The sequence below is a fragment of the Caretta caretta genome, chromosome 18 (genome assembly GCF_965140235.1).
Source record: "Caretta caretta isolate rCarCar2 chromosome 18, rCarCar1.hap1, whole genome shotgun sequence".
Lineage (NCBI taxonomy): Eukaryota > Metazoa > Chordata > Testudines > Cheloniidae > Caretta > Caretta caretta.
Genome location: NC_134223.1, coordinates 14,078,117 through 14,091,299, shown reverse-complemented (window position 1 = coordinate 14,091,299; position 13,183 = coordinate 14,078,117). Strand labels below are relative to the sequence as shown.

Sequence of the window (13,183 nt, the reverse complement as noted above, 5' to 3'; positions counted from 1 at the left end):
ATCCAAATATTGCCTAGGTATGGCCCTGGTAAGCTTTAGAAATTACTATTATTGATTTGCTAAAATCAGATGAGATAACACCTCACATTGGAAAGGCTGCAAAACAGAAAGTCAGTTTCACCAGTAGTATCTGGCCTCACACAAAATTAAATGAGTTTTGACTGGGTTTAACCAAAAAAGGCACTTTCCTACAAAATCATGTATGAAGGGACTCTCACATAATTCAACCATGCTGCAACGGTATTTGTAAGCAAGTAAAAACTACAAGTTTCCAGAGGAGTGCCTTTACTCAGTCTATCAGGAAAGATTTTTACTCCAAAGGGATATGTTCCAATTACACAGTTGCTGGTTGCAGCCGAAGTGTCACCATATGCTGAAAGAAGAAAAATCCACTCCCTTTAATACTATTATGGAAATATTTGGAGTAGCTCAAGAATGAAGAAAGTTTTATATTCTCTAAGGCAACAATACAGCCAGCACAGCAATCTGACAGCATGGAAATTATTTCTTAAACTTCTGGAGGAAAAAAAAACCAATGTGTATGTCAATCTGCATCTTTATCGTCCTCTCTCAACCTCTTTTGTTTGCTGGTTATATTTCAATATATTTTAGCAGACAGACACTACCAAAACTGAAATTATAGTTTATTGGCTAAGTCCATCTTTTAGGAGCCACACTTTTGCAGAACAGTTTAACACATATGGCATGATTTTCAGAGGAGCTGAGCACCCTGACTGCCACTGACTTTATCTGGAATCTCAGGCGCTTGGTCTTTCTGACGAATCAGACTCACTAACTGCTCTTTGCTTACTTCTGTGCTTGTGAGCCCATAATGCAGCTACAGCTAGAGATACTGCATTGCCCTTCAGGACCCTATCAAAATGTATTAAGGAGTGCAACGAACTCCAAAGAGGTTTAAATATCTTAAGGCGTGACAGTTCTGCAAGATCTCTATTTTAAAAACTATATATATATATATTTTAATATTCACACACACACACCCCATAATTCAAAATATTACATACTGACACATTATATAAAAGAGACAATTACCGCAGTCAGTCCATAGACTCATTTAAATGCACTAATACAAACTTTTGATCACAAAATCTCAGTAACAGCAAGACACTAAAATGATGCTAAGCCATGAGCAAATTCCGGAAAATTTTTTAAGAGAACTGGGTGCGCATATAAATATAAAGAATTTTATCTGATTCATATGGGAAAAATAAACACATAAACCTTGACTTAAGCCATGTGTCTAGTCACTGTAAAGTATGGCAAAAGTGCATGAGGTTAGTCACTGACCCATATGTTCTCCAGTGGCCATTGTAGGCGCAATGGGGTGAATTAAGGATGAAGAAATTAGTTAAGTTTTCTCTACATTCTAAAAACAAAAATCAAGACAGTAAATGCTAACATGTATTAATACAAGAATATCCAACTGAAACTAACAAGAGCACTGTTACAAGTTACAAAGCCCATTAAGAATCATGGACATTTTTTTAGTATCCATTTGCACTTCTACAGCACTTTCCATCCCATGGTCTCAAAGTATTTTACAAACAATACATTAAACCTCAATCTGTGAGGTAGGCAATTTTTATGCACCCCCATTTTACAAATGACAAAATTGAGGCACAGGAAGACAAAGGCCACACAGGGAGTTCGTCACAGCCAGGAACAGAAACCACTCATCATAAATCCCAGTCCTGTGTTTTAACCACTAGCCCGATACTTCTTTCCTGCTACAAAAATAAGCACCAAAAAGTTAAATGCCAAAATGCTTCCCTGAACTACAAGTCCACATAAAAGATTAAGTACCAATCAAAATGTATTCCTCTTATCTAAGAATATCTGTATGTACACAAAGATATAGCTTTAATACAGTATACATTTATTTTATAACTCAGTCATTTCTTTGCTTCAGCATAAACTAAAAATCCACCATTTAAAATCAGGTTGATAAAAGACTACCACCAAATTCAAATGAATTCAATTTTTATTTAAAAAAATATTTCCTCCTATGATGAATGAGAATTTGTAGTTTATGGTAAATTATTCACTTCCTTTATTATCACAGCTCTGTGCAGTGAGAAAAACAAGATGCTAAATTCACCTTTTCATTCCTGAGCATCTTTCTGCTCTAGGGCTCAGTACCCAGAAAGAGATCTAGCAAGAGGGACTCAATGGGGTATTAAAAGAGCTCTGTAGAGAAACGCAGCTGCAGACCTGGAAATGCTGTTTGCCTCAGCATATCAGCAGAAAGTTTTTAGTGTCTCAGCTCATTCTGCAAGGGGCACACTAACAGCTAGAAAGAACACCACTCTGCATATCACTACTGCATATATCAGAACAGAATAAATGTTCCATGTGCTAGATACTAAAAGGCAGGAGAACTCCCTGAGCTGTTTGCTGGGCATCCATTTTTCCTTTTGGAAAAATAAAACATCTTTTCTACATCTGAAAAATGCAGCGTGTTCTGAGCCAGGTCTCAAGTTGAGAACTGGAGTGAAATCTAAAGAAAAAAGAAATACATATCCACCACAGCTGCCAAAAGAGGGAAAGGGACAGCTGCTTCAGTGGTTAATATATTAGCTGCTCACGGCTAAAGACCTGGGTTTAAGTGCACAAGTGAGATCATCTGACTCCTCAAAAGAGCTTTTACCATATTGCAAAACTATCCTGCAGGTCATGAGGATGAGCAAGATCTGAACAGACTCAGAATTGGAACTAAGTGATTCAAGGGATCAAATTCGGGTGTGCTATTGTTGCCTATGCACACGATGCTCGAATGCAGCAAAATCTATTGTAAAATCCGCCAATTCACAAACACTGAATTAAGTATAAACAGATCCAAAAAAACTCCTCCGATTCATCTCTTCCGTATTTTTCATTTTAAAACAAGTTACAGGAACCCACAATATTTTCATATTGTTAAAAACAAAAGAACAGAGTTAAACATAGCTGTAAATGTAGATAGTAACCTACTGGTAATTTCAACACAAGACAAAGGCCCCTGAGAGAAATCAATACTATTTTAACCTCATGTTAATTCTAACCACACCAAACTATTGCTTTCATTTGCTTTACATTGACTTTAAATACTAAAACGTTTCATGCAAAAGTCTCAATATTTAGTCTTAATGCTCCAGCATCCTAGAAATAGTCAATGTACACTAAATCCAAACCTTGGCTCCCATTTTCCTAACGGCATTTGTATGCTGTTAGATAGGGAAACCCAAAATGCCCTCCAATCACCAATACTCGCACTTCTCTCCACATAATGTTCTCTTTCCCTTATTGTCATTCCTCTTGCAATTTCCTCAGTATATACCATAGAACCCAAAGGTAAGTAAAGAGATGGAAGAGGAAAGAGAACTCTTTTTTTGGAGGGGCAGGAGTGGGATGGCGTCAAGGGAAGAGATTAACTGCTCTGAAATTATTATTTTTTGTGTGTGGGGGGAGCTCTTTCTGACTGGTCTTCACGTCCTACAGCTCACAACACCCCTGCCCCTCAAGGAGACTTGTAATTCCTATCAGATACTTTTTAAGCCAATTTCCACCACCCCAAGAAAGGAATGAAAATGGGAAGAAAACTCTTGCTACAGAAACTAAAATGTACTGTACACTTGGAAGCCAAATTGTATCAGTCGAGCACAATTACAATAATAACAGGAAGGCGCTCTCTGTTTATTCCACAGAAAGGGAAAAAAGGACCCAATACAGTATATGAAATCTGACACAAAAGAAACTGATGTAACAAAGCAGTATCCATAGCAACAACTTAATATTTCAGTCCTCTTCAGCTGCAGTGGATTAAATATAATGACAAGATGTTCCCTTTGAAAAGTAACCTGTTGCCATGGAAACATTGTATTCTATGAAGTAAACAGGGGCTGGACAGAAAGGAGATGGAAGCCTGCAACTGAATATCAAAAAGGCAGAAGTATCAGTAGCAGAGCAGGGCAAAGCACTAGCAGTCTCTAATCCAGGAGAGGCTTGTTCGGAACAGCTAGGAAATGTTCACTTGAATAAAGCATTGTCCTTTCAATCCTAATGCAATCGGGGATTGGAGGGTTCAAGGCCAACGAGTGCCCTTGAAAGAACCAGTTAAGGGGTGAGGATGAGAAAGAAAAAGAGGCGGTAGGACAGGATGGAGCAAAGCTTTAATGCACTAGGTTTAAAAATAAGTATTTTTTGTTTGTAGGTCAGGCTTTTTTGTGATCTAGGTTCACATCTAACTTTGCTCACAACAGAAATTAGTTTATCCCATTTGGTTTAGTCACTTGTCTATTTATCTGCAGCAACAAACCAGCATCCCATTAGTAGAGTTTGCCAAGACTGATGGCTTCTGCTCAAGGAAACGACACCATTGCAGAACAGCAGGGAGTTTTTCCTGCCAGGACTGAAAGGCCTTAGTAGAACTGTTGTGGTCTGGGGACTGCGATAGGGAGGGGTGTTTAAGAGCAAGCCTGAAGTGCACTGGAAGAGCTAGGAGGTCAGGCTCAAGGATTGAAGAGCAAAGGTGTTGCAAGTCACAAATGAAGTGTATTGTCAGTGTTGCGCAGGGCTCAGGTCAGGACTCTTGGGGGTGACGTGCAATTTTGAGGAAGCAAGTACAGCACTTCCCTGCACTGCCCAATTCTTCTGGCATCATTAAAGTACATGAGAGCCTGAAACTCAAAGCTGATGTTTAGACCCAGTGCTACTGGCAGTTGCTATTCCTTTGTTTCTATTCTGCCAGTAAAGAGAGGAAATACACGGGATTGACCTTGGGGGGCCATGAGTAAGGTGCATGATGTTCAGACATGCTTACTCAGATACTGTCTCCTCTAGCAATAAAGAATTTAAAACGTCATTATGTGAGAAACATATGATGCAACAATTGTACACTTTTATACCAGATTATGAGCATGGAGAGAAAGGTGGGGATCTTAGTATCTAATTCAGTGGACATCAGCAGCTCATTTATGTTTTGCTGCAGTCACCATCCATACTATTACCAAATTCTCTCCAAGATGCACCCTCAAGGACTAATTCCGTTGGGTACCCAGAAAAGTGCCTCCTACCAACAGTAGTTAGGAGCCTTTGTGCCAATAAAAAAAAAAAAAATTTTTTTTTTTTTTAAAAGAACCAAACCAATTTATAAGCCAGCATCCTAGGCCGCCCTTGAGGATTAAGTCTGTCTCCTGTTTGGCAGAATCTTCTCTGATTATTCTATACTGAGATTTATAATTAACCAGATTGAAACTGAAGCAGAAAGGGGATTCAAGCAGACTTTAAATGCTGCATCCACAATGCACCTTTCCAAAAATCTTTTTTGCTCTCCTCTTGGGAGGTCTCTGGGAATATTTTTAGACACCTGCTCGCCACAGACTGCTTTCCAGTGCAACCTATACGCATCACTAAGCCAAAAGATCACAGTGCACGGGAAAACCTTCAGAAAGCAAAGAAAAAACTCTGGCAGCCTGAGAAGAAGCAGATCTCTGGGTCCGGAAAGAAAAGATCCTGCAAGAAGAAAACTCTGAGTAAGTGTACAAATACCAGAAGTTGAGTCCAGAAGAAGTTTAACACAAAGAAACAGAGCAACTTGGAATTTACATTAATTGATACTAGTACTCATGGTGAAAGGTAAAGTAAAGGCTAGAAACTAGCTAAGTAACAATATAAAGCATAGGAATATAGGAGCAAAATTCTACATGGATTTCTTGCACCTTTCACTGAAGCATCTGAACTGGCCACTATCAAAGACAGGATAGTAGGCTAGATGGACAACTGGTATGATGAACTATGGCAATTGTTCATTTGTGCTAAATTTGTACAATCTGAGAAGAAGTGACAGGGAGGAATTCCTCAGGAGGGAGTGAAAGTTTTTGCAATGTTTGTCATTTGGTACAAGTGGTTCATTCTTGAGGCAAAAAATTTGCTCTTCAGAAATATTTATAAGTAATCTCAGGCAGGGATGAGCTTGCAGTAACAAGAGGGGAGATTCCATTGGACAGGAAAACTATCCCTGTTTCCCTTCAAAGGGGTGACATAATTTTAACAAGAAGCTAACAAGAGTCCAGGAATGCAACCAGTATATCATTCAAGAGGACACATCATAGAATCTAAATCTCCTGTTTAGTATTGTGCATCTATAAAAAAGGATTCAAAATTTTCCTTACCATACCCCACACCCCAAAGAGCACACCATACCACCAACACACTTAAGAACATAAAAGACAACAAAGCTTGAACACCACTTCTTCCTGTTCAGCACTAACTGGCTTACTAGTCTTCATCACCGCACTTCCGAATTTCAAACACTTCACAGCAGCGCATGGCAGTGGTTTTTTGTTGGTGGTGGTGGTTTGTTTCTTTGTTTTGCCTTAGAAAATTCAAACTTAAAAGGAACACCATCAGCTAGATTAAGACCCCAATTTTTACTCTGGAATAAAAAATAGTGTGAATGTAGAAGTGGTGAGCACAGCATGAATGTACAAAACAATGCGATTAGAAGAGATTTTGTGAATGATTAATTTATATTAACATATAATATTATTGCAATTGACTTTTTTTTTTTTTTTAAAACACAAAACTGAAACATTCACAAATTTGGAAGCTCAAGTGATACAGAATTAGGACTCCAGATTTTAAGATGAGTAGGGATCATTATGATCAGTCTGACCTCTCGCATAAGCCAGGCCACAGTTATGGGTGAGACAGTACTTTTCATTAGAAAGACATGCAATGTTGTTTTAAAAGACTTCAAGGGGTGGCGAATCCACCACAAAACTTGTAACTTGCTCCAATGCTTAATTTTCATCACTGTTAAAAATTTGCACCAAATTTCTGGTTTGAATGTGTCTAGCTTCAGCTTCCAGCCACTGGATCTTGGTATGTCTTCATGCTGTAAGATTTAAGATCCCTTCCTCTATTAGAAATCTCCTTTTCACATACAGGATAGAACCAGAAAATGAAAGTGACTAAAATCTGACTATAAACAAGGATAACAATTTATGTTGAATTTTTTTAATACCCTGTTTTTTAAAAAATGTATTTGGCAAAATAATGCAAGAGTAACTTTGGTTTTGAGTCAAACATATTATTTATAAAAAAGTTTCGGGATTAGTTAAAAATGGAATGGATTTTGCAATTACTAAATCTAATGCAGGAATGAGCAAACGTGTAGCAACAGTTGTATCTTCAGCGCAAGTTCCATCCTGTTCACTGCTTTAGGAATCAGAACATGAAGGAAGTGGAAGGAGGAACATCCCACATCCACACAGTTCTTTGAAGAGGCAAGAAGCTGGAAAGTTTCCTAAGCCAGCAGGGGAAACAGCTTCTTATTAGGGGTATCAGCAAGGACATGAAGTTCCAGTAGAGGTTGGGTTTATTCCTGAATCAGATTTACATTTGGGGTAGAAAGTTGCTTTAGTCCTAAAAATACTCTCCTCAACTATAAACAAAAGTGTAACTGACAGATCCACTTCCATTGTCAGAAATGAGTGAAATGCAAAAATAAAACCATCAGCATAAATGATTAAAAGTAATTGAGATTGTAAACATTTCTTCAGTATTAATCTAAGACTGCCTTTATCTGTGTTGCTAGTATTCTGCTTGCAAGTATGAGTCATTTTATATAGTTTCCCTTTACCAATCTTTACTTTATATTAAATGGTATTTTACTCTCTTCAAAATTAGTACTGCAAACATAGGCAATCTCATGAACTGACTGGAAAAGTGGACTAGTTTTACTGTAGATTCTGTATGGATTTCTGCCATCCTTGTAGCTGATAGACACAGTTTTTTGAATTGCTGTAACAATCAGTCTGGAAAAATATATAGTTAATGTAGCAACTGCTGCTAATGTGGATGCAGTTATACCAGGTTAAAGGTGTTTACATCATTATAATTTTTAAATGGTTAATGTTCAACATCTCTGCACATCCTGAAACAGAGGTCCCCTAAAATATGTGTGCGCACACATGGAGGTGACCATAATTCCCTCGGCTGGAACTGTGAGCAGTCTATCAGTTGAATTCTGCATTGCTTATAACATTGTTCCCAAGAGCTGATTTGGTGATCTACTGCCAGAGTTCTGTCATGTTGTCCATGAGACAAAGGTTCAATTTTCAGTCCTGGTCTTGCTCACTGGGCCAGTGGGGACTGCAGCAGATGTAGAAGCAGCCTCAAAGGAACTGGATGGTAGAGGAGATGTCTGGCATCACCCAAAAGCAAACACCTCTGACCATTGAGGGGGTATGGGCAGGCTCCCCCTTGGCCTGAAGGAAGATAATGGGGATTCAAGTCTTGAACTACGGGAAGTATCAAGCAAGACATAAGGGATTGTCAACACAGCAGCACTGATGGGGAGGGACAAGTCTTCTAACTAAAAACAAATTGCAACTTTCTGAGAAACAAAGCTGTAGGTATAATCTTACTGACTAAATGTCACCAACTCAACATAGAATCATAGAATATCAGGGTTGGAAGGGACCTCAGGAGATCATCTAGTCCAACCCCTTGCTCAAAGCAGGACCAATCCCCAATTATTGCCCCACATCCCTAAATAGCCCCCTCAAGGACTGAACTCACAACCCTGGGTTAGGCTGGCCAATGCTCAAACCACTGAACTATCCCTCCCCCCTATTGAACCAAGCCTATTAAAAAAATCTGGAACTACAATACCTGGCAATGAAATCTGTCTGTGGTACCCAGTGCACACGCGGCCCTACACACACTTACATTTTCAAACTGATTTTACAAACACTGGCCTTTGGGGCAGGAACTGCCCTTTACTTTATGTCTGTATAGTGCCTAGCATAATGGGCCACCAACTTAGGTAAGGCCTCCAGACACCTCTGCAATGTAAGAGTTTTGCACCACCCCTCCCTCTCACCCGCATTTTGCTGAAGGGAATCACCTGCATTTTGCTGAAGGGAAGCAGACACCAAGGGGTTAACTGACTTGTCCAAGACCACACAGTCAGTGGCAGAGATGGCTCTTTGGAGTTTCTAGCTCCCAGCCCCAAGCTCACTCCATCAAAGCATGCCAGCTGCTATACCTAGACACAAACCTAACAGGAACGCTGTTCATCCTAGATTGGCTGTCTCTCCTCCTACAACAGGATAACCAGTTTAGAAATCTGCATGAGTGTGTATGCACATGGTGGCTGAAAAAGCAAGGGAGAAATCAAGGGCTCAGTTCTTCTACTTTTCTGTGTAGCATGAAACACAGCATTAGAGAAGAGAATTTTATATCAGCAATGCTACATGATAAAGCATTCCTAGAAAACAGTCATATGTAAGCTGTCTGGGGCAGAGACCATCTTAGTCTGTTTGTACAGCAACACAAGGAGCTATCCTCTGACTGGGGCTTCTGGGTGCTAATGCAAGAAATAAATATTATGTACAAGAATTTTACCGTGTGCAAGTTATTACAAAGACTGAATGGTTTAGCATTTCATGCTTTTTAAGTGGTATTTTTTGTTTTCCAAATGTAATATTTTTGTCTGACAAATATATGTTTTGTTATGACCTGGAGGGGTGTTAATTTTTTCCACCTCCACTATTTTAAATTAACCTGATACGTCTCAAAAATAAATATCACGGTGCTTTTATTTCTGAGCCAGAATACAGTATCTTTTAAAACCCCCTTTTATTTTTAAAGATCTGTGACACATGTAGTGCTCGGAAAATGTGCTGGACAGACATCCCTGGAGAACAAAAGCCTGTTTATGCCCAGGATAGGAATGGCACAAACACTGTGGGTGCAACCAGTGTGCAGCACTACCTCACCAACATACCTTACCCCTGACCCGATGGACCCACCCACTAGGAGTAAGCAAGCATAGGCTCACACTAACCAATCTGTCTGTACCTAGAAAACAGTGTTTTGGGGGAGCCCAACACACAACTTTTCAGCAACATTTTAAGAACACATCCCCTCTCTACACACAAAAAAAGAACAAAGAATATTAAGAATCACTCATGTTACCATACTGGCATAATATACAACCCCAGACACTGACAAATCAGCAACAGCCCACATTTAGCTAAACAGCCTCGGCTTTATTTCACGCTCAATGACTACTCAAAGATATGGAGGCACAACATTTTAGGAGCTATGGTGTTCACTGGACTGATCTGGCCTGGGTGAGAGGATAACTCAACAGTTATGGCTCATTCACTAATTGGACTCTGATGAGGCTGGCAAACAGGCTGCCAGTGCCAATGCTGTGCCAGTGTTTGCAATGTATGTACCTACTTACTTTTAACCTCCAGGCCGCTGAACTGTCAGCATAGGCTGGAACTGAACTGGCAGCCTCCAGGTAAAAGGCTGTATACGTTCCATTACCAGTGCTCTGAGCCATCCTGTCACCCTAGAACTCAGTACTCCAACAACTGGCAGACAAGTTATTCTGAATCAAGAACTACAGTAAAGTGGCAAAGTCCATCATATCAGCAATCCGATTGGCTAGGCCGTGCTCGGTATGAGACCAGCACTGACTATTTCATTCATCACTGCACAAGCTCAGCTGGTTCTCTGAGCAAAACAGCACTGCAAAATCAAGTTTCCTTTTGCTCATTTAACTTAACAAACATAGCCCCCCAAATCCTGCTTATAATCAGCAATGACAACTTATTCACGGTTTTTCCTAGTCAGACACTGACCTAAAAAAACCAGTCACCACACATTTATTCGGCTTGCTTGAGCCGCTTCTATGCCAATTTGCATGCAGTGGGTCGGGGAGACAGAAAGGGGGAAATGGCATCTATTTTATATGGTCATCCGGTCTGAATTCTTACAGATGCTACTTTGGCCCACTCCAACAGAGGCGGGTATAGCTTATACAGCTGTTACATGATAAGCGTCTCTTAATGAAGATTTCTAATAGTCTGCCAACATTGCCACATTTTAGACACACGTTTGTTGCCTACAGCTGTGACAGGCAAGCAGAACTGTGCTATTTGCTTCCCGATACTTACAAAATTATCACCAGAACGATCACTCGTCCTGGGAAACAGGTTCTCAATCAAAACAATCTCCACCCACCTCCAAAGCAACCAATGGCTGCGGATCTACGACCCTCCCTGAAACATTATCTAAACACAGTCTCTTGCAGGCCCCACCATTTCCTTACAGCCACATAGGCACCCCTGCATCCTGGCTCTGCAGCTCCCTGCAGACATGCCGGAGGCTGGGCAGGCAGAGAGAGCCACTGAAATTAAAACTGCATCATGAGGGGGGGGGGGACAACAACCCACGCAGCTTCAACGCTTTGCGACATGCATCCCCCAGCCAGCAGATTCTGTCGGCACCCTGCTTTCCTGCCCCATACAAACCGCTGCACAGCCGGGCTGAGGTGATTACGAGGTTCTGAGGCGCAGGCAAGAAGGATGGAAATGGTTTCACACCCCTTTCAGAAGTCGCAAAACAGAAGCAAAAAAAAAAAAAAAGCATCGTTTTCTAGGTGAGGCCAGAGGGCTGTAGCCTACCTGCAGGGGCTGCCTGGATCATCCATGACTCTCACAGGCTCTGGTGGGTCTAGCTGTACTCCCGGACCCCTACTTACGGGGGGGAACTCTGCCTTTTGCTACTCTAACCACTCAAAATGGAGGCACATGCAAGCCTGGGAGACCTCAGCGAGCTTTCGCTATGACCTAAGCCTGCACGCAGAACGCAGAAACTTCGCCCTCGGACTGACAGGACTGAGCATGTGCTGTGACCCGCCCTCCTCATCCCCCCACGCGCCCGCCGCGCAAGCAAGCGCCGCCCGGCCGCTTCCGTAAATAAACCGCCCTCGCGCGCGCGCGCGCGGGCTCGGCCGCGGCCGCGCGCCCAGCTGGCGTGCCGGGGAGGGGGGCGACGCCTGAGGACGCCACCGCCGCCGCCGCGCGGGCTTCGTCCCCCGCGTGTTTCCGGGTGTGCGCGGGGCCGGTCTCCGCGGCAACCCGCAGCCCCTGCCGCGGGGCGCGCCTGCGGCCTACGCCCCAAGGGCGGCAACCCTGACTCGGGGTTGAGCAGGGGCCACCGCTCCTGGGCCAGGCCATCAACGGGGCGAGCGCCCTGCCCCAAGCCTTTTCCATCCCTGCCGCCCCCTGAGGTACTTTTGTGCAGCTTGCCCGAGGAGGCCCCTGTGAAACACCGGGAATGGCACTGCCAGCAGCAGCGGGCGGAGGCGGGTCCGGCCCCCCTCCGCCAAGGCGAGCCCGGAGCTCGAGGGGGGACCTGTTTCACAGTCAGGGTTCAGAGCAGCAGCCGCCGGCGCAGAAGAAAAGGAACCTTAGAGACGAACGAATCTATTTAGAAATGCCTTTTTTTTTTTTTAATTATTCAAAATACTTACAGGGGTAAAGCCCTAATGTGGATTCAATTATGCGGGTATGAAGGTGCTTGATAGGGGGTACTCCTTTCCTGGACAGGAATGCTTATACCTGTATAAAACCTCTTTAAAGCAGCTTACCGCATCTACACTTGGGGTGGTTGTACCACTTTAGCTAGACTGCAGGAGTGGGGAACCTACAGCCCGCAGGCCAGATCCAGCCCGCTCCTTCATTTCAGCCGACCCATGGCAAGTCTCTGCACTGCAGGCCAGAAGCGCCGAGCCTCCTCAGCACCACCGTCCCCCACCCCCACACAGAGGGCTGCGTGGCCTGCAACTGATTTTTCCTGAGGGTCAATGGCCCCTGATAGAAAAAAGGTTCCCCACCCCTGCTATACTGGTATGTTGAAGCTGTACACAGTTCTAGTGTAGTCAAAGCCTAACTTATTATCCCCATTTCATAGATGGAAAGACAGATGCACAGGGTAAGCAAGATGCTTAAGATCATGCAGCACACTCAGTAGCAAAAACCTAGATTTGCTGACCCCAAGTCTTTTGCACTAGCCCCTGCTATAATCTCTACTTCGTGCCTTCCCAAAGGAATCCAAGCAGCACTTAACACTGTGTACATACAGGAATCTTTTCAACAATAACTGGAATGCAACTATCACTGGGGACAGGGCAATAGCAATCAGGAAAACAACCAACACAGCACCCCACACAGCAGTGAAGGAAGTTAAGTAACAGGGGTTTTCCTCAGGAAACGTGGCATAGAGCCACTGAATTTTTACCATCCAAAGAAACTCAGTTATTAGGGCTTTACCCAGAAGCTAGGTCTTACCCACACAGTGAGCCTCATGAAACTCAGCG

The 13,183-nt window shown here is 42.5% G+C and overlaps 1 protein-coding gene across 5 annotated transcripts in view; it reads right to left on the bottom strand.

The window, feature by feature from the left end:
- The window catches only part of RERE (arginine-glutamic acid dipeptide repeats), a 401,076-nt gene that overhangs the window by 142,694 nt on the left and 245,199 nt on the right, over nt 1–13,183 (bottom strand). Inside the window, exon 1 of one of the 5 annotated variants that reach the window (XM_075121007.1) lies at nt 11,487–11,657. The exons of the other annotated variants lie outside the window; for them this stretch is intronic. Coding sequence (XP_074977108.1) covers nt 11,487–11,512 — 26 coding nt within the window. The 5' untranslated portion in view covers nt 11,513–11,657. Of the gene's footprint in view, nt 1–11,486; nt 11,658–13,183 lie in introns of those variants that run through there. 5 annotated transcript variants of the gene reach the window in all.